Source organism: Strongylocentrotus purpuratus, unplaced genomic scaffold (genome assembly GCF_000002235.5).
Source record: "Strongylocentrotus purpuratus isolate Spur 01 unplaced genomic scaffold, Spur_5.0 spur5_scaffold_14, whole genome shotgun sequence".
NCBI lineage: Eukaryota > Metazoa > Echinodermata > Echinoidea > Camarodonta > Strongylocentrotidae > Strongylocentrotus > Strongylocentrotus purpuratus.
The window spans coordinates 31,730,303-31,757,237 of record NW_022145599.1 but is presented as its reverse complement, the minus strand read 5'-3'; the positions used below and the strand labels follow the sequence as shown (position 1 = coordinate 31,757,237).

General features: G+C 38.9%; 1 protein-coding gene and 12 non-coding genes across 15 annotated transcripts in view; 1 reads left to right on the top strand and 12 right to left on the bottom strand.

The window, feature by feature from the left end:
- LOC763490 (cAMP-dependent protein kinase type I-alpha regulatory subunit-like) overlaps positions 1-12,102 on the top strand; it is a 47,238-nt gene extending 35,136 nt beyond the window's left edge. For all 3 annotated transcript variants that reach the window (XM_030984746.1, XM_030984747.1, XM_030984748.1), the window contains exons 5-11: positions 1,998-2,044; positions 3,232-3,330; positions 4,745-4,804; positions 5,786-5,846; positions 6,522-6,643; positions 8,337-8,418; positions 9,389-12,102. In XM_030984746.1, coding sequence (XP_030840606.1) covers positions 1,998-2,044; positions 3,232-3,330; positions 4,745-4,804; positions 5,786-5,846; positions 6,522-6,643; positions 8,337-8,418; positions 9,389-9,561 — 644 coding nt within the window. In that variant the 3' untranslated portion in view covers positions 9,562-12,102. The remainder of the gene's footprint in view (positions 1-1,997; positions 2,045-3,231; positions 3,331-4,744; positions 4,805-5,785; positions 5,847-6,521; positions 6,644-8,336; positions 8,419-9,388) is intronic.
- Positions 12,103-13,744: 1,642 nt separating this feature from the next.
- On the bottom strand, positions 13,745-13,817 carry TRNAR-CCU. The gene has a single exon. It is a non-coding gene; the product is annotated as a tRNA-Arg (tRNA).
- A 1,657-nt stretch (positions 13,818-15,474) lies between these two features.
- Positions 15,475-15,547, bottom strand: TRNAR-CCU. Its single transcript has one exon. It is a non-coding gene; the product is annotated as a tRNA-Arg (tRNA).
- A 4,904-nt stretch (positions 15,548-20,451) lies between these two features.
- On the bottom strand, positions 20,452-20,524 carry TRNAR-UCU. The gene has a single exon. It is a non-coding gene; the product is annotated as a tRNA-Arg (tRNA).
- Positions 20,525-20,825: 301 nt separating this feature from the next.
- TRNAR-CCU lies at positions 20,826-20,898 on the bottom strand. Its single transcript has one exon. It is a non-coding gene; the product is annotated as a tRNA-Arg (tRNA).
- Positions 20,899-21,741: 843 nt separating this feature from the next.
- Positions 21,742-21,813, bottom strand: TRNAR-UCU. Its single transcript has one exon. It is a non-coding gene; the product is annotated as a tRNA-Arg (tRNA).
- A 299-nt stretch (positions 21,814-22,112) lies between these two features.
- On the bottom strand, positions 22,113-22,185 carry TRNAR-CCU. The gene has a single exon. It is a non-coding gene; the product is annotated as a tRNA-Arg (tRNA).
- Positions 22,186-22,649: 464 nt separating this feature from the next.
- Positions 22,650-22,722, bottom strand: TRNAR-UCU. Its single transcript has one exon. It is a non-coding gene; the product is annotated as a tRNA-Arg (tRNA).
- Positions 22,723-23,019: 297 nt separating this feature from the next.
- On the bottom strand, positions 23,020-23,092 carry TRNAR-CCU. Its single transcript has one exon. It is a non-coding gene; the product is annotated as a tRNA-Arg (tRNA).
- Positions 23,093-23,345: 253 nt separating this feature from the next.
- On the bottom strand, positions 23,346-23,417 carry TRNAR-UCU. The gene has a single exon. It is a non-coding gene; the product is annotated as a tRNA-Arg (tRNA).
- Positions 23,418-24,297: 880 nt separating this feature from the next.
- TRNAR-CCU lies at positions 24,298-24,370 on the bottom strand. Its single transcript has one exon. It is a non-coding gene; the product is annotated as a tRNA-Arg (tRNA).
- Positions 24,371-24,805: 435 nt separating this feature from the next.
- TRNAR-UCU lies at positions 24,806-24,878 on the bottom strand. The gene has a single exon. It is a non-coding gene; the product is annotated as a tRNA-Arg (tRNA).
- Positions 24,879-26,227: 1,349 nt separating this feature from the next.
- On the bottom strand, positions 26,228-26,300 carry TRNAR-UCU. Its single transcript has one exon. It is a non-coding gene; the product is annotated as a tRNA-Arg (tRNA).
- Between the last annotated feature and the right edge of the window lie 635 nt (positions 26,301-26,935).

Below are 26,935 nucleotides of genomic sequence, written 5' to 3'. Positions count from 1 at the left end.
AGTCAAGTTAGAGTGTATATTATTAATTGTTGTGCAATCAGTAGCATATAATATTCCCATTTGTAAAGGTGAGCCCTTCTCTTTACACATCTACTTTAGATCCTACTACAGAGGCATTTTATTGGTGTCAATAAAGTCACCAGAAAACAGGGAAATTTGGCAGCAAATAGATGCATGTAGAAGTGATAAGGGGTCATATATATGCTCTTCAGGCATTTTTCCATTATCAGCCTGCTACATTGAGGTACATAATATTTCTACATCTACCTGAGATAAAGTGGCATGTTCCTTCAGCAATGTGAACTACTTATCGGTATTTAGAAAAGTAATAATAATAATAAAATAGCGCTTATAAAGCACTTTGCACCAGAGTCTCTAAGACCTTGGAAAGCGTCGAGACAAACATAATGGGATCAGACTGCTGCTTGCATAGGTTAAAATATTATCTGAATACAATGTGGCATTCTATTTCAACATCTGCTTTAGATTTCACAGGAGAAATGTCGGGATTCTCCCGGGCTGTCATAGGCTTATTTTGACAAATATACATTGTTTTATAGATGTATATACATTTAACAACTAACTTATTCATACCCCTGCCAAGTTTTGTAAATTTTGTCATTATGTGGAAAATGGATTTGCCCCGATTTATGTTTCTTGAGAATGCGCCTTATTAAAAGCTTACATCTAAAAGTAATCAATAAAGGCCAATAAACTCAACTATTCCACCGTTCATTCTTGATTTACAAAAAACAAAAAAAAGCATCAAATTTACAAGGGGTATGAATGATTTAGTTGTTAACTGTGTGTGTATATATATATTATCAATAAGAGTACATTATGATTGATGATGATGTAGTGCAGCTCTCCGCAATCTTTTTATGCTCAATTGTTGATGTATGATTTTATGGCCCTTTTTCAATGTGCACCTATGAACCATCCCTTCAAAGGGGAAATGAATATGAAAGTGCTGGTCGATTGTAGTGTCGATACAGGTGTGATGCTGTCTCGGGTCTGTACAAACAATACAATGTATATCCCCATTCATTTTCAACATGTATACTCTAGATGATAGTGAAGTTCTAGGGAGAAGTAGATGTGAGAGTAATGAGAAAGCGACTTGGGATACTGTAGTCCAAATCTGAATGATGGTATGTTGAGTGATGTTCATACATGCATTTGTTACTAAGTGATGTTCATACATGCATTTGTTACTACATGTAAGTGATGTTCATACGTGCATTTGTTACTAAGTGATGTATTATTATCTTGAACAGGCATGCGAACATGCCCTACTAGGGAGAAACGTGCAATGAAGGAAAGCAATGGGACTAATTGTTCAGTACTGTGTAATGTATAGATTGTAACAGTGTCCACATTTGCAATCCTGTACTGCTCATTTGTGGCTAACTTGACTTTTTGGATCTGAAGAAATGAATGGGGGATAGTGTAATGAATAGAACATCACATTGTTCACATTTGCAATCGTAAGCCACTAAAGCCACTTTGTTGCTAATTTAGCCGAATGTGTATAGCGCTTAATACTACGTTTCTTTCATCACATGCGAACAAGCTCTGTAGGATTGAAAGAAATGAATTAGGGTGGCTGCAACCCTAGGAAGGTTTATACTGTTAAATAATTTGTAATGAATATATCATCATAGTGTTCACATTGGAAATGATATGGCTAAATCATGGCTCATATGTGTATAGCGCTTAATAATACTTTCTTTTATCTCATGTGAACACAAGCCCTTTGGATTGGACGATTGCAATCCTAGATAGGTTTATATTGTTCATGTCTGTGTAAAGAATAGATTGCCACAGTGTTCACATAATTTGCGATCATATACATGTACCACCCATTCGTGGCTAACGTGACTGATTCGCCGTGAACATATTTGAACGCCCCAAGAGGAATTTATTTATGCGAGTGTCACTTTCATCCATTCTCTCTTCTTTCTGTCCCTTCTCTCTCTCTCCCTTGACATGAATAGGTGATGAAGGCGATAACTTCTATGTCATTGACTCCGGAGAAGTTGACGTAAGTACTATTCCCAAATTTATAAAAAAGTTGTTTTCATTGTGATGTCATTGGCTCATTGCCCACAAATGCTACCTCGGTGTAGTAGTAATTTCTAGCATGATATTTTGGGCGAAACTGAACTTCTACTGAATAGTGAATGCTGATTTAAATAAGTAAATTTGATAATTCATGAAATTAGTGGCGTTTTATTTCCATTTGGTGCTGCAATCTAAGCTTCAAGATGTGGAAAGAGCCTTAAAGGGATCGTTTAACAATGTTAAATCTGAGATGCACGACCCTACTTGTTATCAGTGTCTGTGGTATGGTGTAATATTGAAGCCCTAAAAAAATTGCGCTTCAAAATGATCAAGAAAAGCCTCCAAAAAGTAAAAATCTTTGAGTGACCGGTTTTACCATACTCGTTTTCCCCAATAGACTGTAATATTATGAAAACCGTCAGGCGAACAGTTTTCAAAATTTGTGATTCCAATCATAAATATCTTAGATAGATAATCAGACAGGCGATCGGCTTGTAAAAGTCACAGGGTTCCTGACTGACCTAAAGGTTTATAATTATCATTGCATCATGAGCTGAATCCAGAATTTTGTTTCAGAATCTGAGACAAAGTTACCGGATCCCTTTAAGTGGACTCTCTTGTGGAATATGAATTTCATTGTGTTCTGTACATTTTTTAAAGTCAATATATATATATATATATATATATATATATATATATATATATATATGTGATTTACATAGATATTTGATCATAAAAGGGATATGTACCTGTATCAGTATACACCTTGATATATTCAACACATTGTGTACGGGAAGTGTGTGGCTCCTTGATTAAGCCCATGGCAATGAGAGAATTCAGTAGTTTGCAGGTTAAGGATTTAGAACATGGTTTTACTACTATTCTGCAATTGTAATAAACATGTACAATACTAATTTTGATATACTGTATATAGAAAACATGTAGCTCTTAAACCATGCAATATCTCTGAAAGCACAGTTTAAATTACTCCAGTCTTGGCTAAGGTTTACCCACACACATTTATATGTATATGATTGTCTTCCTCATAGCTTGCGCAGTTTATCACTGGATGCATATTTTATTCCCTACAATGTCTATTTAGAGCCATAAATTGACATTTTTTTTCTTCCTTTTCTACCTCCTCCTGCCTGCCCTTGCCCTATGTAGATCTATGTGGACAATGAGCGTGTCGTCACCCTGAGTGAGGGCAGCAGCTTTGGAGAGCTGGCTCTCATCTACGGCACCCCAAGAGCTGCTACAGTCAAGGTATGTGTACCATTCTGTCTGTCTGTCTGTCTATCCGTCCATCTGTCTGCCTGTCTGTATATCTGTCTGTCTGTCTGCCTATCTGTCTATCTATCTATCTATCTGTCTGTATGTCTGTCTATCTGTCTATCTATCTATCTATCTGTCTGTCTGTCTGCCTATCTGTCTATCTATCTATCTATCTATCTGTCTGTATGTCTGTCTATCTGTCTGTCTGTCTGTCTGTCTATCGATCTGTCTGTCTGTCTGTCTGTCTGTCTGTCTATCTGTCTATCTGTCTATCTGTCAGGTTGTCTGTCAAATCTTGATTTGTACAGTGCGTGAAGAGAAGGTTGCATTCCAGGAAAAGTGAAAAATAATAATTTGTGAGATTTTTCTTTCTTTTGATGTTAGTTTAGAAGAGTATCATAGAATAAAATTTACCCAGAAAAAGATGGCTCTTCACATTCCCTTATTCGGAATTAATAGCTAAAGGGGTGAGGACGACACCTACATGCCACATGTTTGTGTAGTCCACACAAATTCTGTGCACAGTCACCCACAGTGCATGTGACTTCTAGCAAGACTGGGCCAATTTGCTATCGTTTTGATGATTCACATCCTCGCAGTATGCACCTATATGAACAGTTTGGGCTCTGTGATCAACTTTTTCCATCGCTTTCACACACTTTCTTTCACAATTTAATCTCATGACCAGAATTATTAAAACATGCAATTATTGTACATTGTATTACAACATACAGATAGAGCTAGTAGGGCAAGTCCATGGTATTTCTTGTTCCGTATGTTACCAAGTATTTTTGAATTCTGACCATAAATTGACATCAAATGTGTCATTAAACTTCATATGTGGTCTGATCTAAAGATGCAGTAAGACTATTTGCTTAATGATCAGACATGCTCAAATCTGAGAGGAGGTCATTGACATTTGGGCTAAAAATGCTGACAGTATTGATTTACATTTCCTAATCATTACTTCTATCTCTTGGATAAGTTTGTATAGTATTGTACAGGTACTTGCATGCTACAAAATACCACTTAAAGGCTCGTTCAGATATGCCGCGGTAAAAGACCGCAATATTAAAAATACAATTTTAAAAATACATGTAACTAAAATGGCAACTGCTGCGTGCAGTTTTACATGTACGGATATTCACTTATCTCTGTGTTACATGTATAAGATACAGATATGTGAAGTGTAGTACATTTGTGTCGTCATATAAAAACGTCATGCTACCGTGGTATATGTATATAACAAGCCATTATTTACTGTATTTACAGGTTTCTTTTCTTTCTCCAAAGTCAAGTCCAAAACAATAATGGGGCACATTGCACCTGAAATAGCTCAAAAACTTACCCATCCCTCCCCAATGATTGTGATGCTTATTTGGGACCCTTATCTTTGTATTTGCAGGCTAAGACTGATATGAAGCTGTGGGGAATTGACAGGGACAGCTACAGACGAATTCTCATGGTAAGTATGCAGATCTTTTTTTTCTTTTTATAGTTTTAAACTTTTTATTGCTGGGGCATCATCATTTTTAGCTTTCCAATCCTATATATTGCCTCTGTACATTTAACCATTACATCCTTGTATTTGCTTAACTAAGATACACTGGCAAACTCAAAAAGAAAGTTTAGGAGCATTGACAGCTACATGTAGATCTTGGGATAGTTATCCTGATTCCTTATGTTCCAGTGGCAAGAAGCGGTGTACCGCGATCAATAGGATGACAAGTCAATACAAAGAAATTGATTTCCATGTTAACCTGCCAAATTAGACCATGCTCCCGAAGAAAGTGCGGCTTTTACGCAGCGCCGCTGTAATGAATGCTCCTGCAAGGAGTACACGTTGGTGACGTCCAGTAACGTGATAGGATGAGGGAGAAGGGTTCTAGTGTTTCATTAGAGCTCGAGGGTATCGATCGGAACCTTCAAACTCCTGAGGTGTGTGGCCGATGTTTACACAGCGTTATGACATCATCCACGTAAAGGATAGTGCCGTCGTCGAATGGGGCAAAGCGATGATGGGAGAACGCGTGCGAGAGAAACACAATCGTGGCAGTGCTAGCCATGTTTAATATTGAAGGGTAGTGTCATGGAGACGAATATAAGACTTTTGATCGTACCCTTCACATTTACGTAATTGATTCCATAAATGTGCCCCTACTGTCCCACCAAGGTGAGGAAGAAGGAAATAAATGGACTATCCAGAGACCTATTCTAAATTTTAAGCATATCTTATTTTTATTAAGTCCACAACACTTGTTTACTATTTGTTTATTCAAATAAAAAAGTTTCTTGGTCCAAACACGCTGCAAAACATAGAGTATCCTTGAAAAACAATGCAATTAAATTTATTTTGTTTCCATTTCAAAGGCTAAGGAGGTACTGTAATGGTTCATGGTAATGAAGTGAATACTACATCGTCATGTGATTTGTTTTCTATTTACAGGGAAGCCAAGTACGCAAGAGGAAGATGTACGAGGAATTCCTCACTAAGGTATCCATCCTTGGTAAGTCAAATAAGTTATTAATTGATTTAATGGATGACTTTATTAGGGAGAAGGTTAGGGAGGGAAAGTGGGGTAATGAAGCAGGCATGAAGGGATAAATGTTAAGAGAGAAGGAAAAGGAAGAAATTAATGAAAGTGAAGTGAGATGAAGGACTAAAGGGAAGAACAAAGTAACACAAAATAAATAAATATAGTTTCAGCGTATGAAGAATTTATGATTGAAAGAAATATTGAATAAAACATGAACAAAAACAAGAATGCATGGAGAAAAGAACAAAATAAAGAATGAGTTCCAGTGAGCATACTCAAAAAGATATCACTTTATTTTTAAAATAATGAAATCTTAGAATTTTATTTACAAAGAAATACAATGAAATGTACATGTGAAAACAATAATGATGCATGATTGTAGATTATGAAGATAAAAGATAAAGAATGTGTTGCCAATTTATAGAGGAAAATCAGAGACTTTTGTCATTTGTATGCATGAGGCTGTAATGAGCTTCAAGCAAGGAACGTTGATTTGATCTTAAATTGATCTTATTTCAGATAACTGATAGTTTTTGTGGAATGTTGTTATAAAATTAAAAATGAATGATATAAATAATAAACAAACATTTTCAAGTTGCAAATTTGAAGAGGGATAGTCAATCTTGATCTGTTGTTCTCTTGTAGAAAACCTCGACATATGGGAGAACTTGACAATAGCCGATGCTCTCGAGCCAGTCCAGTTCGACGATGGCCAAAAGATTGTTGTTCAAGGAGAACAAGGAGATGACTTCTTCATGATCATTGAGGTATCGAAACTAGACCCCTAACTTTCCTTTTTTGTCTGATATTTGAATGTGAAAATAAAAAGTGGGTCTTTCCGAATATTCATTTTGATAGGAGCTTTAAGTCCCCTCTGCATTACTTATAGCTACTTGTGCCCTCTATACCGTATAGCAAACAATGCCTAATCGGTATCCATTGGTTACCCATGATCCCCTTTTTTATGCCTCCGCTACAAAGTAGCCGGAGGCATTTTATGTTTTCTGGTTGTCCGTCCGTCCGTACGTACGTCCGTCCGTACGTCCGTACGTCCCGTTCTCGTGATCGCGTTATCTCAAGAACCAATTGATGGATTCTCTCTAAACTTGGATCATGTATGTATCTTGCAGAGCCAATGAACTGATTAGATTTTGGGGTCATGAGGTCGCAGGTCAAAGGTCACAGGGCTCATTATGTATTCAAAAATAGCTTGTGATCGCAATATCTCAAGAACCGATCAATGGATTCCTGCCAAACTTGGGTCATATATGTATCTAACAGAGCCAATGAACTGATTAGATTTTGGGGTCACGAGGTCGGAGGTCAAAGGTCACAGGGCTCATTATGTATACAAAAATAGCTTGTGATCGCGTTATCTCAAGAACCGATCGATGGATTCGTGCCAAACTTGGGTCATGTATGTATCTAACAGAGCCAATGGACTGATTAGATTTTGGGGTCACGAGGTCGAAGGTCACAGGGCTCATTATGTCTACAAAAATAGCTCGTGATCGCGTTATCTCAAGAACCGGTCAATGGATTCCTGCCAAACTTGGGTCATGTATGTATCTAACAGAGCCAATGAACTGATTACATTTTGGGGTCATGAGGTCAAAGGTCACAGGGCTCATTATGTATGCACAAATAGCTTGTGATCGCATTATAATGAGAACCAATAGACAGATTACTATCAAACTCAAGACATGTATATATGTATCTTGCAGAGCCAATTAACTGATTAGATTTTAGGGTCATCAGGTCAAAGGTCATGGGGCTCATTATGTATGACTATAAATAGCTTGTGAATGCATTATTATTAAAACCGACAGATGGATTACAATCAAACTTGAATTTTAAAAATTGCTTCCGTTTTGGTTTGTAAAGTTGCTCTATGGCGGAGGCATCATTTTTGACTGCGCGCAGTCAAAATTCCATCTAGTCTTATGTTAATTGAGAACTGATTTGATGAGCTAACCACCTGTGTTGACCATGCAGTGAGGTCTAATCCCTCCTGGCCACACTATTGCAGAGGGGCATTTAACCTAGGAAGATGTTTGGGAACACAACTTCATCCTTGCTTCACCATGAAGCACATGCGAGAGAAATGGGTGCTATCTCCTATACTTTTCTACAGGTTTAACACCCTGGTGACTGGCATCAGACAATATGATGTTTCAATGGCCGAGTATCCGGCTCAAGTTAGCTTGCTAGAGCATTAAATATAGATATGATCAGAATTTTTTTTACACCATTTTACCTCAAGATGGCCAAGGTCAAATGTTTAATTTACTACCTACAGTGTACCTGTAGATATGGAAGCACATCATTTATAAATAGGAATATTTGTAATTCATTAATTTTCTTGTCGATTCAGTCTATAAATTAAAAAATATATATATTTCAAGGATTGTTCCTTTGTCAAAATTCTGACTTCTTTATCTTTCATTCTTCCTTATACAGGGCCAGGCAGCAGTTCTTCAGCGTCATGGCAACGACTCGGAATTGATTGAAGTTGGCAAGCTAGGACCATCAGATTACTTTGGTAAGACTTGTGCCATTCATTTATCTGTTGCATTATCTGTTGGTTCATTGCTTTTAGGAACTTATACAGTCAAACCTGCTTTAGTGACCACCTGTCTACAACAAGCTTTGTTTCCCTTGAAAACAGTTTCTCATTGAAACATGTACTAAAGGAACCTGTCTACAAAGACCTCTTTTTGTGTATCCCTTGGGCGGTAGCTGTAGACAGGTTTGACTGTACTACCTGTGAAAGTCTGTTAGTTGGATCGCTTTATTGCATTTTTAGAAGCAGTTAGAAATCAGAGAGTCATATTAGCAGCTATGCACCTCCTACTTTGAATAGGAAGGAGGTGAGCTAGCTCAGGTGGTAAAGCATCTCCCTGTCAAACCCCAAAATCATGGGTTCAAATCCAACCAAGGCAGATGACTGTAGCCTGCGTTGTGTATTGACGGACCGCTGCCATTATCATACAGGTAGATGTGGGCTACGTTACAGTGGAAAACACTCTGTCCCTCGGATAGGACATTACATGGAGGGCCTGTGTAGAGGAGAGTCACCACCTTTGCATGCTAAGAACCCACTGCACTATTCTTATAAGTGTAGGGGAAAACCCTAGTGTAATGGTCCACCTGCACATCCTAACCAGGAGGAGAGAATGATTCAGTACGCTTTCCCCTCACAGGCACAGGTGACACAAAATAGTTAAAGCCTGTCCGTACTAGTTTGGCCAGGGGAATTAGACCTCCCTGCAAGGTCACTGACAGGTGGTTATCACATCAAATCAGCTCTCAATTAACAAAGAAAAGGGGGATCATGGGGACCAACAGGCACCGATTAGGCATTGTTTGCTATTTAGAGGGAGCAAGTAGCTATACATTAAAGTAGTGCAGTGGGGCTTCAATATTAATGATAATGTTTGTTGAATAAAAAAAATAAAACCATCGCCGAGAGATTAATGAATTTCAAATCTGAACTCTGTTTCCTAAACCAGGTGAGATTGCCTTACTGCTAGACCGCCCCCGTGCTGCCACCGTCGTAGCCCGCGGCAACTTGAAGTGCGTCAAACTGGACAGACAACGCTTCGAGCGTGTGCTTGGACCTTGCCAGGAGATCCTCAAGAGGAATATCTCCAGTTACAACAGCTTTGTGCAGCTGTCTGTATAGAGATCTCCTCTCTCAACTCATCCTATTTCTCTCCAGTCTCCTGTTCTCTCTTTCTATTGTACTTTCTATTCCTATCACCCTCTCTCCCCCATCCCTCCCCCTAACACATGCCATCATTCCCCTCCCTCATTTCCATTGTTCCCTGTCCGTCTCTTTCCACGACTCTCTCTCACCACTCATCGCCCTCTCTCTCTCATCCCCTCTCTATCTCTCTTTCTATCTTTCTTTCTCTCTCTCTCTTCGAGAGGATGGATAAAGATCTGTGTCATCTATGTGATGCTTTAGAACTTAAAAACGATTGAGAGAGTACCTTAAGAGTTTTACAATGTTTCTTCAAAGGGCCTCACAAAACCTTTTTTCACAGGTGGTATGAATTGGAAATTTTTATGGTCAGTTTGCATACAGCCCCTGTTCAAATTTCTAAATGTAGGGTAGAGAGTTTAAATTGGGGGGCCTCTGTGGACCAGGCCCCTCCGAGTGTCGGGTCTTTCGTATTGTACAAGCATTGGTACTAATGAAGGAGATGAAGGAAAGAGAGTGTGTTATAAAAATAAATTGCTACAAACTGCAGAGAGAGAAAGAGAGATCAGAGACGAGAGATAAATTGGCCAAGTAACACTTTGGTTTCTTTATCATAGTGGGAGGGGGAGAGCTATGGAGCTTTGTTCTTTATGCTTTGTGTGTCTAGTATTCCTACAACAAAATATCTCACAACTTTTCTTTGTTACAAGAAATAGAGGGTTAGCGTGTGCACTATGAAAGTGAACTAGTTGCGATGAAGTTAGGACGGGATATGTCATTCGCTGTGCAGTTCAATCAAAACGCTGCTGTTATGGGATATTGCAGACCGAAGTTGAATTTGAAAGAGAATATACTATGCTGTTTTCTTTGATAATTTCCTGAAGAGCATTTCAACATATCTGAAAGCGGTCTATTTGCAAAGCAGTGAAAAAGAGAGATGCGGGGAGCATTTGAAGTTTGTTACTTTTTTATGAAATCATCTGTTATAACAGTCAGAAAGGCATTAATTCTCTGTTCAAGTTTAGGAGTTACTGCCCTTCTGGCTCCAAACAGACAATAAACACAATTCCCTTGTAAATTGTTCAGGTATTATAAAAACCTTTATTATAGCAGTTGGAGAGGAGGTAGGATTTTAGATTACTCTAGACGACTATAACTCCTTATTTATTGTGATTTTATGCCCATTGACCAGTGCGGGAGAGAGCTTGTGGTTTGACAAGCGAGGATTTGTCATAGCATGTGTGGAAAATCCAAAAACTTGGTGTTTACGGACGGATTGGGGCAGTTGTTTGACCATGTGTATGTACATAACTGACATTGTTTGTTCATTCATTAGTCCCTGGTGCTGTGTGTCAAATGAGGGTCGGACAGGAATTCGCTAAATATAACGTATAAACTATATTTGCTCTTGTAAATTTGAAGGGGATGCATAATTGTGTATGGTTTTCATAACTCCTCATATGAATATTCATAGCCAGTTAGACTGTTTGCTTTAAATAGTGCAACATTATATTTGTAGATTATACATTTTCTGGGCGCTGGTTTAATGATTGGGTCTGGGTCTAATTTTCCTCCCTCTCGTTTTTATTTTACATCATCTCTTCTAATATTTTCATCTTACTTGGTCGTACATACGAAGTTTGTGTGTACTTTGGTATCAGAAAGTTTTATTGGATCCTTATTGGGGAGAAAGGGACATACTGCCTTGGTTCTTCAGTATTCAATTCACTTCAATTTAATTTGAAAGATGTCTCTGGAAACATGCTGTGATATACATGTAACGGTTGTAACAGTTTGGCAGAGAAAGTGAAAATCATGTTGCTGTGGTCTGTGAGAATGCTGAGAACTATGCTTTAAAGGAGCATCATTCTTGCAGAGTGCCGCCTTTTAAGGCATCTTTTCAAAAATCTTAGCGATTTAAATATGAGGAATATAAACAAACATATAATTAAGACATTGTTGGGTTTAATAGGAATATCAAGGTCGTTGAGTTTACTATTCTTGCTTTTCTCATGTATCAGATAGGTGGTGTGCTTTTATCATTGTATTGATGTCGAAATTCCAGAACAACCTTTTTGAAATGTGTTCAAGTACTTGTCTTTTTAACTACCCTAAGCTTGTAAATAGAACCTTATGTAGTTAGAATGCTCACAATCATTAGGAGATATCTCTCATTGTTTTGTCCGTATAAATAAAGCACCAAAAATCTATTTGATATGATTACATTTTTAATTGTTTAATTATTTCAAAACGTTTATTTAATCTTATATCATGCCACCATGAAGGGAATTATGACTACATAATTCTTTTGAATTAATGTATACTTTCTTTTAACCATTTTTTTTCCTTCTTGTTTTTTCCTCGCACAATAGATTGTTTATAGATATATGAAAGAGCGTTACTTATTACATATCTGTGTGTTGTCTTTTCTTGTAGAGGTATACCCTGATAAAAAACATATTGTTCTGTGAAATTATAATCTACTATCATTAAATTTAATGAAGGTGGTGTCTAAAGAAAGACTGGTCTTGTGTTACCTTTTTTTATCTGAATGTCATGTTTATTTTTTTTTTATTTGATGAGTTTTTATTGATCCAATAATATTTTTACATTCAAAATAAACATGATACAAATATCAGACATTTATAATCATGGAACAACAATAGATCCAAAAAAGAAATCAAATGGAAAATAGAAAACATCAGTGATCGTCAAAATACCCCCGCCCCCAGAAAAAACCTGCATAAACGGGATTATATTCTAAAATTTCAGAAATTAAGCGCCATTTTTCATTGTGCCCATCTAGTTTGCTGCGTCTTTCAGCAATAAACCTTTCTACCGTCTGAAAATATTTAGAATGTTGTGTTCATGATGGTGTGGTAATGGTAGTTAGTCCCATCCGGCAGATTTTCATTTACATCACATGTAGCACCTGGGTGGAGAAGGGTAATGTAGATAAAATGCCTTGCTCAAGGGCAAACTGCTGTGCTGAGGTTTGAACCTGCGACCTTAGCGATGCTAGTCAAGTGAGTGAGCCACTTGATTATGACATATCTGCAACGTTTATTAATAAAAACACATTCAACATTCAAAATTCTTCAAATTCAAAACAATATCTTTCTCTTAATGTTATATTGTTCTAATGAATTGCAATGTCTCAGAAAACATTAGGCATTATACATATGGTAGGTAAAAAATTTGTTTTGAAATTATATTATGAAAAATTTTCATATAAAAATAATGATTTTGAACCTCTCTGTGTGTTGCCAATTTAAATATTTAGAATTTTATACTCCTTAAAATTTATGGCATCATGCAACAAAAATGGACACGATATGTGCAGAAACTGTTGCCCTTTCTTTTCATGCATCTGGTATATTTTAAAGGCTCTGAATAAAAAATAACTGGGCAAAACCACAAAATGTGAAATGCTCGTCCCAAAAGGGTTTACCGGTAATTTGTCAGATGGGCCACTGAGTATGTATTTTGCATACATATACCAATGGCCCATTTAGGGGCGGTGGAAGAACAAAATATCCCTCTCCCCCAGTCTAAATGCATTATCATAAATATCATACATATTTTGCGTCTCACTGATTTAATTCAAATCATACGTGTTAGGATATGGTGACAGAGAGTTGTGAAAATATGTGGGCATGTGAAGCGAACGATCTTTTTTTCTTTTTTAAAAATAATGTTGATAGTTCAAGTCATAATCTGTGATGGTGTACTAAAAAATCCCTATCAAACATTGGCCTGTTGATTGAATGAGTATGTCATTTTTTATTTTCATACAATATATTGATCGATGGAGTATGTATGTTTGTATTTTTAGCAAACTATAGTCTTGAGGATTGATTAGTTGAGAGCTTTTGATTGCTGATATATTCAGTAATTATTCCATGAAATAGGAATGATTGAGTAATTTGCATGTTGAATAAACCAAAAGATTGTGTGATTAGTGTGGGTCTACATTTTACATAGAATTTCTCTTCTTGTCTGGTAAATATTGATTTTTTTCATTTCACTGTGATAAAAATAATTTGTTGATTGAATTCTTCTTGGAAAATTGCGGTTTCCACAGTGTTTGCCTAAACAAAGCAACAAGCAAATAAGATGAAATACCTAACTAAATCTAAAAGAAGAAAAAAAAGTCTCCATTCACCTCCGGTGGGACTCGAACCCACAATCCCCGGTTTAGGAAACCGATGCCTTATCCATTAGGCCACGGAGGCAGATGATGAAAGGATTTTGTAGTCCTAAGATTATATTCTATTAATAAAAAAAACATCTGGCGTAAGTCATCTCAGCTTGGAGTCATGGTCATGTGGTCATGTGATATTCCAAGTAAGTTATAAAAGTATTAGGCTCTATGACAATTACCCCCGGCCAATAACCCCCTCAGCCAATTACCCTCCACGGACAATACCCCCCAGGCAAATTTACCAACTTATTATCAGGGAGACTTCGATCCTAAATGATAAGCAGGGGGCCGGTTAATTATCCTAGGGGGTAATAGTCCTAGTGGGTAATTTTTAATGGTTGGGGGTAATTTTCCATGCATACGGCGTACCCTAAATAACACTGAGTGGGGGGGGGGGAACCACACACCTACATAATGAACTTTACTGGCACAATTCATTAATGCATCTTACTCTATTATATTTATTTCTCTCTCTTTCTCTCTCTCTCTCTCCCCCCTCTCTCTCTCTCTCTCTCTCTATCTCTCTCTCTCTATCTCTCTCTCTGTAATAAACACGGCCACACACCTACATAATGAACTTAATTACTCTATATTACTCTATATATTTATTTCTACATATTATGATATGTATAATGCATTTCACGCGGGAGCAAAATTAATCGTAACTTTGATATGAAATTTCAAATAAGAATATTCTAAAATTAATTTGTTATATGCGGATTTCCACAGCGTTTGCCGAGAAAAAGTAAAAAAGGAAATAGAATAAAGTAACTAACTGAAAAAAACTAAAAGTAAAACTTATTCTGCTTCACCTCCGGTGGGACTCGAACCACAATCCCCGGTTTAGGAAACCGATGCCTTATCCATTAGGCCACGGAGGCAGATAACCCAATGGATAATCACCCCTTTCCCCTCCCAATTACCAGAAAAACAATTACCACCGAGGACAATTACCCCCCCGTAAAATCGCCCCCTTGCCCCTAGGACAATTACCCCCCAGAAAATTACCCCCAAGGATGACCATTCCTCCCCCCCCTCCTCCGAGGACAATTACCCCCGGACCATCTGAGACAGGTAGACAGGGTAGACTCCACCTATAATGAACAGGGAGTGGGTGGGGGTAATTTTCGGGGGAGGGGTAATTGTCCTCGGGTGTGGTTGTCCTTGGTTGTACTTTGTGGGGGGGGGGTAATAGTTCTAGGGGGTATTTTTCAATTTTCGGGGGTAATTGTCCTAGGGGGTAATTATCCGGTGAGGGTTATTGTCCGTAGGGGGGGGGGGGGTAGTTTCCGGAGGGTCGTTTTCCGGGTGGTAATTATCCAAGGGGTAGTTGTTCTGATGGATACAAAAATAAAAAATCTGTTCATTTGATTATCCACACAAGCACCTTTTTGTAAAATCCTTCCAGTCACTCCTTTCTTCTCTTACAATTACCCTCCCCCCCCCCGAAAAAGATCCTGTTGTAATTAATACCAACATATTTTCCGGGTAGACTTCCCCTATAATGAACAGGGGATAATTTTCGAAGGGTAATTGTCCTCGGGTATTGTTGCCTTGAATGTACGTTGGGGGATTATGCTATGGAAATATTTTCAATGGTGGGGAGGGGGGGGGGGGGGTAATTGTCCTAGGGTATATTGTCTAAAGGGTAATTGTCCCGATATGGAAACAAAATCTAAAAATCTGTTCACCTCCGGTGGGACTCGAACCCACAATCCCCGGTTTAGGAAACCGATGCCTTATCCATTAGGCCACGGAGGCGGATGTTAAAAATTGTTCCTATAGTCATAAGATTTTATTTAATGAACCATCTGGCGCTGGTCATACCAGCTTGGAGTCATGGTCATGTGATATTCGATATACGTCAAGGAGGTATTACAGCTGGAGGCTACGGAGGCAGTTGTTCAAAATGACTTATCATCCTATTCTAAACTGATAATAAATGATCCATCTGGCACTGGTCATCTCAGCTTACACTCATGGTCAAGTAATATTCTTATATTTATCATTACATGGAGGTATTGTAGAGTTCCAATTACTAGTAACTAAAATGCATCTGGCAGGATTGTTTTGCAAGGATAATGCACAATATATCACGAGAATGCTTCAATGCGTTTATATCTAAATTTCAACTTTCCGTTCTTCTTTAAAAATTGCGGATTTCCACAGCGTTTGACGAAACAAAGCAAGAACAAATATTAGATAAAAATATTAACTAAATAACTTAAAGGAAGAACAAATCTCCGTTCACCTCCGGGTTAGCCTTTTGACAAGGCCTCGTGACTCTGGCTAATTTCCACCAAAAGCTTAGCTGAGATGAGTCCAGAGACCCGGTACAGTTGAACTAGCCTCTTGTGTAGCGCTGTTGGAGTCCGTAAATTTTACGGACCCCGGCCCCCCCCCCCCCCCCCCCCCCTCCGGGGTCGGAATGACCGCATGCGTGTTACCAAAATGTCCGGTAAAGGGGTACTTTTCACGCACCAAAGTCCGGCTCGTACATTCACAAAATTGACTTTACACACCGGACTTAGGGGTATTTTCAAAAGGAGGGAACACGCATATGGGTACCTAAAAAACACTGAGTGGGGGGGTGGGGGGTTACGGACTCGATCCAGCAGCGCTAAGGCCATCGATAAGAGGCTAGGGGCGAACGCGCTATCGAGTGGCGCTAGCCACGAGGCCTTTTGCAATCTAGATTTTACTGCTCTGCATGATTTATTCATAACGTTGGATTTATTTACCAATCAGAACGGCCATCTCCTAGTTGGCTTCGTTCGATCGTGATTTGTTCATCATCAAAACATGCAACAAAAGGTCAAAGACGTATATAAGTTTTGCTTATGAGTCGAGGTGAATGATAGATAAAAAATATCACATTAAAATCTATTTTACATTCAAAATTACAATAAAATATGAAGCATTTGATGACTTATGCTAACAATCATAAGGGAGCGAATGGCACTTTCCCCTGTATATAAAATGAACCAGTCCAACTCGTTTTCGTTCCATGTAGAGGTCAGAGGTCTTAGCCCGTACGCCATTCTCGACGATACATCAATACTTTGACGTTAATTGATTCCTTCAAATTTACATAAATGTGGTGACGTGTCGGTAACGAACGGCAGGCTTCGATATCTACTCATTATAAAAAATAATCAAACAATATATTCTGCGGTCATACTTATTACAATAAGTGGATAAGGGATAAGGCATCGGTTTCCTAAACCGGGGATTGTGTGTTCAAGTCCCACCGGAGGTGCTGTAATTTTTTTATTTTTAAAAAAACTTTTTTTTAAATTCAGTTAGTTTTTTTAATGTTATTTCCTTTTTGCTTTGTTTCGTCAAACTCTGTGGAATCCAACAAGAATGCAAATCAACAAATTCTTTTTAACACAGGAAGAAAACGCCAACGTTAAATATAGGCCCACACTAATAATCACACAATATTATGGTTAATCAAACATGCAATTTACTCAATCATCTATACTTCATGGATTAATTACTGAATATATCAATCAATCGATCAATCAAATTAATCAATCAATCCTCAGACTACAGTTCGCAATAATACAAACATACATACTCCATCAATCAATAGACCTATTGTTCAATTATGATAGTTCACAGCGGATTCATTCAAGCCAGTATCGATGTGGGATATCATTGCGTTCATGTTTCGATAAATTAATATCACCCGAGTTCTGCCATCTATCATCGAGGCCGGAGGCGGAGGTTGAATTGCACAAGGGAAAATGATGCTACATAATTATATCTACCTGTAAGTGTGTAGCCGTGTGTATTACAGAGGGAGAGGGGAGGATAGAGAGAGAGAGAGAGAGAGGGGGGGGGGAGATAGAGAGAGAAAGAGAGAGAGAGGGGAGAGAGAGAGAGAGAGAGAGAGCATGGACCATGGAGAGAGAGAGAGAGAGAGAGAGAGCATGGACCATGGAGATGATACGAGAGAGAGAGAGAGATAGAGATTGAAGCAAGCCGGTATAGATGATACGAGAGAGAGAGAGAGAGAGCGAAAAAAGAGAGAAACAGATGAGGCAGGGAGATCTATATAATTATGTTCAGTTAACTACAAAGATCTTCAGACAATATAGATAACCCAGGCGCGTACGCAGGGGGGGGGGGTTAACCACCCTCTCCTCAATGCTTTTGTTTGATAAGGGGGCAAAAAAAGTTAGTGCTCTTTACCCACCCCCCCCCCCCATTGTGTTAATGTGTTAAACACCCGGACAACTATCCCCAGACAACTACCCCCTACGACAACCATTCTTTAGGACAACTACCCCCGGGACAACTATCCTAGGGGGTTGTGTCCGGGGGATTGTTGTCTGGGGTAGTTGTCCTAGGGGGTAGTTGTCCTAGGGGGTAGTTTTCTGGGGGTCAGTTGTCCGGGGTAGTTTTTCCCGGGGGGGGGGGGGTAGTCGACCTAGAGGGTGGTTGCCCTAGGAGGTAGTTGACTGGGGGTGGTTATTTGGGGGTGGATGTTCAGAGGGTAGGTTTCCGGATGCGACCTGTACATGTCAAATGTTAGTTGTGTCTCGCTGTCTTGTCGCTGATGTTGATCAAATCGATTAGAAAAGGAAATAGACCAGATGATTTTTTTGTTTTTGTAATTCTTTAACATTTAAGATGTTTCTTCTGAGAACCATTCAGAATCTCTTTGAAACAACATATACAATGCATGCAATGCATATTTACCAACCTTACTAAGTCTGACTGTACGAGCGGAACAATTTGTACCGATGTAACAGACCATTAACCTGTATTCTCCCTTTTTAATATAGACAATTACGAAAGACATAGGAAAACACTTCAATCTTATACTCGGAAAATCTCGAATGAAAATATTGCAGCATCATTGGGTGAATTGTATAGAATAGATTGGACTTTTTTAAACAACCTTCAGGATATAGAACAGACTTGTACGATACATTTATATCGGTGATAATTACCATTGCATACAACAAATGTTTACCTTTGTTACCAAATAAGTCTAAACGACTGAAAATCAGAAAGCCTTGGATAAATAAAAGTTTGATACGGTGTATTCAAAAGAAAAAGAAAATTTATAAACAATTTATTCATAATAGGTCTGTTGTAAATGAAAATAAATTCAAATCTTATAGGAATAAAGTGAATAATCTATTGAGAAAGGCAAAGAAACTTTACTTTTGTTTAAAATGTGGAAAATCGAAAAATGATATGAAAGGTACATGGAAAACTATTAATACCCTTTTAAATAAATCAAAACCCAAATTACCCACATATATTATGAAGGATGGTAAAATGGTTGAAAATGATCAATCTATTGCAGATTAATTTAATTCGTATCTTATTTCCTCATATTCTGGGTTTGATGCAAATAATCGTCTTGCTCCAATTAATATTATTTCTCATACAGATTACCTACATGTCCGAACTTCTTCTTCATTATTGTTTAAGCCTATAATCACAAAATTAATTCATTGAAGTGTGTAAATCATTAAGAAATACACAATCTTGTGAATATGATAACATAGGTTGCAATGTACTCAAACAAATCATTCATGCTATTGTAAAACCGTTGGTCTACATTTTTAATATTTCACTGTCCGCTGGCACGTTTCCAAGCAAACTTAAAATTGCGAAGATTATTCCTATTTTTAAAAAAGACGATCGTCATTCATTAAAAAATTATCGACCAATATCTCTGTTACCCTGTATATCAAAATTATTAGAAAAATGTGTTTATAATCGATTGTATAGTTTTCTGTTCTTTCTAAACATAATATACTTACTGATTGCCAATTTGGATTTCGACGTAATCATTCCACAACCCATGCTTTGATTAAATTGCAGGGTAACGTGACATTAGCAATGGAAGAAAAAAAATTGGATTGGAATATTTATGGATTTATCAAAAGTTTTGATAAAGTAGATCATTCAATTCTCTTGTCCAAATTGAACTTTTATGGTGTACGTGGAACCCTCTAATTTTTTTAAAAGTTATATGCAATCGACGTCAACTATAATGTTTCTGATTTTGCAGACATAACCCACGGCGTTTACTTTTGCATACGGAAACGTTTGCTTGTATTTGTCTCATAAAAGAAGTTGATCACAAACTGACTCCCACACGGTGTTGAGTGCTCAGGGGTCACAGGCCACTGGCTTCATCGGGCAGGTAGTTCCATTATGTAAATGGGTAAATTAACTATTACAAAATGAGGGGACACATTACATTGTACAATAGGGACACACATTGTTTTTATTGTGCAGAACATACTCTTTTATTGACTTACTTATTGCAAGAAAATATAAAACCAAAATGCATTTTGTATTCTAACAATTGGAGTACAAAGAATAATAACAGGTGAATGACATGCACAAGCACCTTTTTGTCGAATTCTTCCAGTCACTCATTTCTTCTCTTCCAATTACCCCCCCCCCCCCCCGAAAAAATCCTGCTGTTATTAATACCAACATATTTCCCGGGTAGACTTTCCCTATAATGAACAGGGGGATAATTTTCGAGGGTAATTGTCCTCGGGTATTGTTGTCCTTGGTTGAACGTGGGGGTGGGGTTTGTGCCGGGGGTATTTGTAAATGGTGGTGGTGGTGGTGGGGGGGGGGGGATATTGTCCCGTTACGGTAACAAAATCTAAAAATCTGTTCACCTCCGGTGGGACTCGAACCCACAATCCCCGGTTTAGAAAACCGATGCCTTATCCATTAGGCCACGGAGGCGGATGATGAAAGTGTTTCACATGAGATTTTATTCTGTTAAAAATGAACCATCTAGCGCTGGTCATCTCAGCTTGGATTCATGGTCATGTGACATTCCGATATTACATCAAAGAGGTATTACAGCTGGAGTTCCAAAAACTAAAAATGTATGCAAACATCTGGCAGAATTGCAAGGATTGCACAATCACTGAAATGCTTTCTTTGAAAAATGGGGATTTCCAAAGCGTTTGACGAAACAAAGCAAGAAGATATTAGGATAAAAAAAAATAACTAACTAGTTTACAACAACAAAAAATCTGTTCACCTCCGGTGGGACTCGAACCCACAATCCCCGGTTTAGGAAACCGATGCCTTATCCATTAGGCCACGGAGGCCCACAAAGATAAGGAATGTCCATCATAAAATTGTAATCTGTTAATAAATGAATCGCTTAAAATAATACTTTAATATTTTATATCTAAGGCACCAAGCCGCCCACACATAGCCCCGGGCGATTTGGAGTAAGTTAGAAGTTCTTATATTATAAACACATGCGCCTTTTTGTCGAATTCTTCCAGTCACTCATTTCTTCTCTTCAAATTACCCCCCCCCCCCCCCGAAAAAATCCTGCTGTTATTAATACCAACATATTTTCCGGGTAGACTTCCCCTATAATGAACAGGGGGATAATTTTCGAGGAGTAATTGTCCTCGGGTAATGTTGTCCTTGGTTGTACGTAAGGGGGGGGGGGGGGATTGTGCTAGGGGTTATTTTCAATGGTGGGAGGGTAGAGGGGGGGGGGGTAATTGTCCCGATACGGAAACAAATCGTCTCTCATAAAATTGTAATCTGTTAACAAATGAATAACTTAAATGCTTTAATTTTGTATATCTAAGGTACCAAGCCGCCCATATAAAGGGCAATAGGGAGTAGGTTAGAATGTATTATATTATAAACACAAGCACCTTTTTGTCGAATTCTTCCAGTCACTCATTTCTTCTCTTCCAATAACCCCCCCCCCCCCCGAAAAAAAATCCTGCTGTTATTTTATACCAACATATTTCCTGGGTAGACTTTCCCTATAATGAACAGGGGATAGTTTGGAGGGGTAATTGTCCTCGGGTATTGTCGTCCTCGGTGTACCTGGGGGGGGGGGGAGGCTGCTAGGGGGAAATTTTCAATGATGTGGGGGGGGGGGGGTAATTGTCCCGATACGGAAACAAAACCAAAAATCTGTTTACCTCCGGTGGGACTCGACCCACAATCCCCGGTTTAGAAAACCGATGCCTTATCCATTAGGCCACGGAGGCGGATGATGAAAGTGTTTCTCCTAAGATTTGATTCTGTCAAAATGAACCATCTAGCGCTGATCATATCAGCTTGGATTCATGGTCATGTGACATTCCGATATTGTATCACAGAGGTATTACAGCTGGAGTTCCAATAATTATAATGAAGGCAAAACATCTGGCAGAATTGCAAGGATGCACGATCACTGAAATGCTTTGTTAGAAAATTAAGGATTACCACAGCGTTTGCCGAAACAAAGCACGAAGAAATTTAAAGATAAAAATAATAACTAACTAATTTACACAACAAAACATCTGTTCACCTCCGGTGGGACTCGAACCCACAATCTCCGGTTTAGGAAACCGATGCCTTATCCATTAGGCCACTGAGGCCTACGCAGTTCAAAGACGTCTCTCATAAAATTGTAATCTGTTAACAAATGAATAACTTAAATGCTTTAATTTTGTATATCTAAGGTACCAAGCCGCCCATATAAAGGGGCAGTAGGGAGTAAGTTAGAATTTATTATATTATAAACACAAGCACCTTTTTGTCGAATTCTTCCAGTCACTCATTTCTTCTCTTCCAATAACCCCCCCCCCCCCCGAAAAAAAATCCTGCTGTTATTTTATACCAACATATTTCCTGGGTAGACTTTCCCTATAATGAACAGGGGGATAGTTTTCGAGGGGTAATTGTCCTCGGGTATTGTCGTCCTCGGTTGTACCTGGAGGGGGGAGGCTGCTAGGGGGTAATTTTCATATGGTGGGGGGGTTGCTAGGGGTAATTTTCAATGGTGTGTGTGGGGGGGGGGGGGGTAATTGTCCCGATACGGAAACAAACCCAAAAATCTGTTTACCTCCGGTGGGACTCGAACCCACAATCCCCGGTTTAGAAAACCGATGCCTTATCCATTAGGCCACGGAGGCGGATGATGAAAGTGTTTCTCCTAAGATTTGATTCTGTCAAAAATGAACCATCTAGCGCTGATCATATCAGCTTTGATTCATGGTCATGTGACATTCAGATATTACATCAAAGAGGTATTACAGCTGGAGTTCCAATAACTAAAATGTATGCAGACATCTGGCGGAATTGCAAGGATGCACAATCACTGAAATGCTTTGTTGGAAAATTAAGGATTACCACAGCGTTTGCCGAAACAAAGCAAGAAGAAATTATGATAAAAATAATAACTAACTAATTTACACAACAAAACATCTGTTCACCTCCGGTTGGACTCGAACCCACAATCCCCGGTTTAGGAAACCGATGCCTTATCCATTAGGCCACGGAGGCCCACGGAGTTCAAAGATGTCCCTCATAAAATTGTAATCTATCAATGAATGAATCGCTTAAAATAATACTTTAATATGTTATAAGGTTCCAAGCCGCCCATAGATAGGGGGATTTGGAGTAAGTTAGGAGTTATTATATTATATTATCCACACAAGCACCTTTTTTTCAAATTCTTCCAGTCACTCCTTTCTTCTATTCAAATTGTCCTAGGGGATAATTGTCCCGATACGGAAACAAAATCTAAAAATCTGTTTACCTCCGGTGGGACTCGAACCCACAATCCCCGGTTTAGAAAACCGATGCCTTATCCATTAGGCCCGGAGGCGGATGATGAAAGTGTTTCTCCTCAGATTTTATTCTGTCAAAAATGAACCATCTAGCGCTGATCATATCAGCTTGGATTCATGGTCATGTGACATTCAGATATTACATCAAAGAGGTATTACAGCTGGAGTTCCAATAACTAAAATGTATGCAGACATCTGGGGGAATAGCAAGCATGCACAATCATGGCCCTGGGAAGCAGGGGTGCTGGGGGTGCTGCAGTACCCCCGGAATTTTTCCGGGGGGAGGGGGGGGGGGCACAGCACCCCCCCGCAATTTTTTTTCGTATGATATATTTAATGTATATCATTATATGCTTCGTTTACAAAATTGTCACACAGCCGTCAGCCACAAATGAAGATTAGAAAGAAAAAAATTATAACGTTTCTTTCACAAAATCCTATAAAATGTATCCCTCGAAGAGAATTTGTTTTGTTTAATAAAAAAAAAAAATTGTCCTAATTGGGGACCCCAAAATGACAGACCTCCCCCCCCCCCCAATACCGATGGACAAAATTTTCAAATTATTCGACACACACAAACAAAAATGCCCTCTTCCCCCCCCCCCCCTCCCCCCTCTGCTTATTCAGTGGCTGGCTAAGTCGTTGCGAAATTTTTGGGACCAAAAAAAAATATATGTCCTCTTACCCCCCCCCCCCCCCCCCGCGCTTATTCAGCGGCTGGATGAGTCGTTGCAAAAAATAATTTCGCAGTATATATCTCAGCGGCCCCGGTGAAAAAATCGTTCCCAGGGCCCTGTGCACAATCACTGAAATGCTTTGTTGGAAAATTAAGGATTACCACAGCGTTTGCCGAAACAAAGCAAGAAGAAATTATGATAAAAATAATAACTAACTAATTTACACAACAAAACATCTGTTCACCTCCGGTGGGACTCGAACCCACAATCCCCGGTTTAGGAAACCGATGCCTTATCCATTAGGCCACGGAGGCCCACGGAGTTCAAAGATGTCCCTCATAAAATTGTAATCTATCAATGAATGAATCGCTTAAAATAATACTTTAATATGTTATAAGGTTCCAAGCCGCCCATAGATAGGGGGATTTGGAGTAAGTTAGGAGTTATTATATTATCCACACAAGCACCTTTTTTTCGAATTCTTCCAGTCACTCCTTTCTTCTATTCAAATTATCCCCCCCCCCGAAAAAAATTCTGCTGTTATTTTATACCAACATATTTTCCTGGGTAGACTTTCCCTATAATGAACAGGGGGTAATTTTCGAGGGGTAATTGTACTCGGGTATTGTCGTCATCGGTTGTACGTGTTGGGGGGGGGGGGGGTGCTAGGGGGTAATTTTCAATGGTGGGGGGATAATTGTCCTAGGGGATAATTTTCCCGATACGGAAACAAAATCTAAAAATCTGTTTACCTCCGGTGGGACTCGAACCCACAATCCCCGGTTTAGAAAACCGATGCCTTATCCATTAGGCCACGGAGGCGGATGATGAAAGTGTTTCTCCTCAGATTTTATTCTGTCAAAAATGAACCATCTAGCGCTGATCATATCAGCTTTGATTCATGGTCATGTGACATTCAGATATTACATCAAAGAGGTATTACAGCTGGAGTTCCAATAACTAAAATGTATGCAAACATCTGGCAGAATTTCAAGGATGCACAATTACTGAAATGCTTTGTTTGAAAAATGAGGATTTCCACAGCGTTTGCCGAAACAAAGCACGAAGAAATTTAAGATAAAAATAATAACTAACTAATTTACACAACAAAACATCTGTTCACCTCCGGTGGGACTCGAACCCACAATCCCCGTTTAGGCAACCGATGCCTTATCCATTAGGCCACTGAGGCCTACGCAGTTCAAAGACGTCTCTCATAAAATTGTAATCTGTTAACAAATGAATAACTTAAATGCTTTAATTTTGTATATCTAAGGTACCAAGCCGCCCATATATAGGGGCGATTGGGAATAAGTTAGAAGTTATTTTTTTATAAACACAAGCACCTTTTTGTCGAATTCTTCCAGTCACTCATTTCTTCTCTTCCAATAACCCCCCCCCCCCCCCGAAAAAAAAATCCTGCTGTTATTTTATACCAACATATTTTCCGGGTAGACTTTCCCTATAATGAACAGGGGGATAATTTTCGAGGGGTAAATGTCCTCGGGTATTGTCGTCATCGGTTGTACCTGGGGGGGGGGGTGGGGGGGGGGTTGCTAGGGGGTCATTTTCAATGGTGGGGGATAATTGTCCTAGGGATAATTGTCCCGATACGGAAACAAAATCTAAAAATCTGTTTACCTCCGGTGGGACTCGAACCCACAATCCCCGTTTTAGAAAACGATGCCTTATCCATTAGGCCACGGAGGCCCACGGAGTTCAATAATGTCCCTCATAAATTGTAATCTGTTATGAAAAGAATCGCTTAAATGCTTTAATTTTTTTTCTTCATATCTAAGGTTCCAAGCCACCCATAGATAGCAGCGATTGGGAGTAAGTTAGAAGTTATTATATTATCCACACAACACCTTTTTGTCGAATTCTTCCAGTCACTCCTCTCTTCTCTCCAATCCCCCCCCCCCCCGAAAAAAAATCCTACTGTTATTAATACTAACATATTTTCCGGGTATTGACTTTCCCTTAAATGAACAGGGGGATAATTTTCGAGGGGGAATTGTCCTAGGGTAATGTTGTCCTTGGTTGTACGTAGGGGGATTGTGCTAGGGGGTATTTTCAATGGTGGGAGGGTAAGGGGGGGGGGGTAATTGTATAGGGGATAATTGTCCAAGGGGGTAATTGTCCCGATACGGAAACAAAATCTAAAATCTGTTTACCTCCGGTGGGACTCGAACCCACAATCCCCGATTTAGAAAACCAATGCCTTATCCATTAGGCCACGGAGGCGGATGCTGAAAGTGTTTCTCCTAAGATTTTATTCTGTTAAAAATGAATCATCTAGCGCTGGTCATCTCAGCTTGGATTCATGGTCATGTGACATTCAGATATTACATCAAAGAGGTATTACAGCTTGAGTTTGCAATAAATGAAATTTATGCAAACATCTGGCAGAATTTCAAGGATGCACAATTACTGAAATGCTTTGTTTGAAAAATGAGGATTTCCACAGCGTTTTGCCGAAACAAAGCACGAAGAAATTTAAGATGAAAATAATAACTAACTAATTTTACACAACAAAACATCTGTTCACCTTCGGTGGGACTCGAACCCACAATCCCCGGTTTAGGAAACTGATGCCTTATCCATTAGGCCACGGAGGCCTACGCAGTTCAAAGACGTCCCTCATAAAATTGTACTCTGTTAACAAATGAATAACTTAAATGCTTTAATTTTGTATATCTAAGGTACCAAGCCGTCCATATAAAGGGGCAATAGGGAGTTAGTTAGAATTTATTATATTTAAACACAAGCACCTTTTTGTCGAATTCTTCCAGTCACTCATTTCTTCTCTTCCAATAACCCCCCCCCCCCCCGAAAAAAAATCCTGCTGTTATTTTTATACCAACATATTTCCTGGGTAG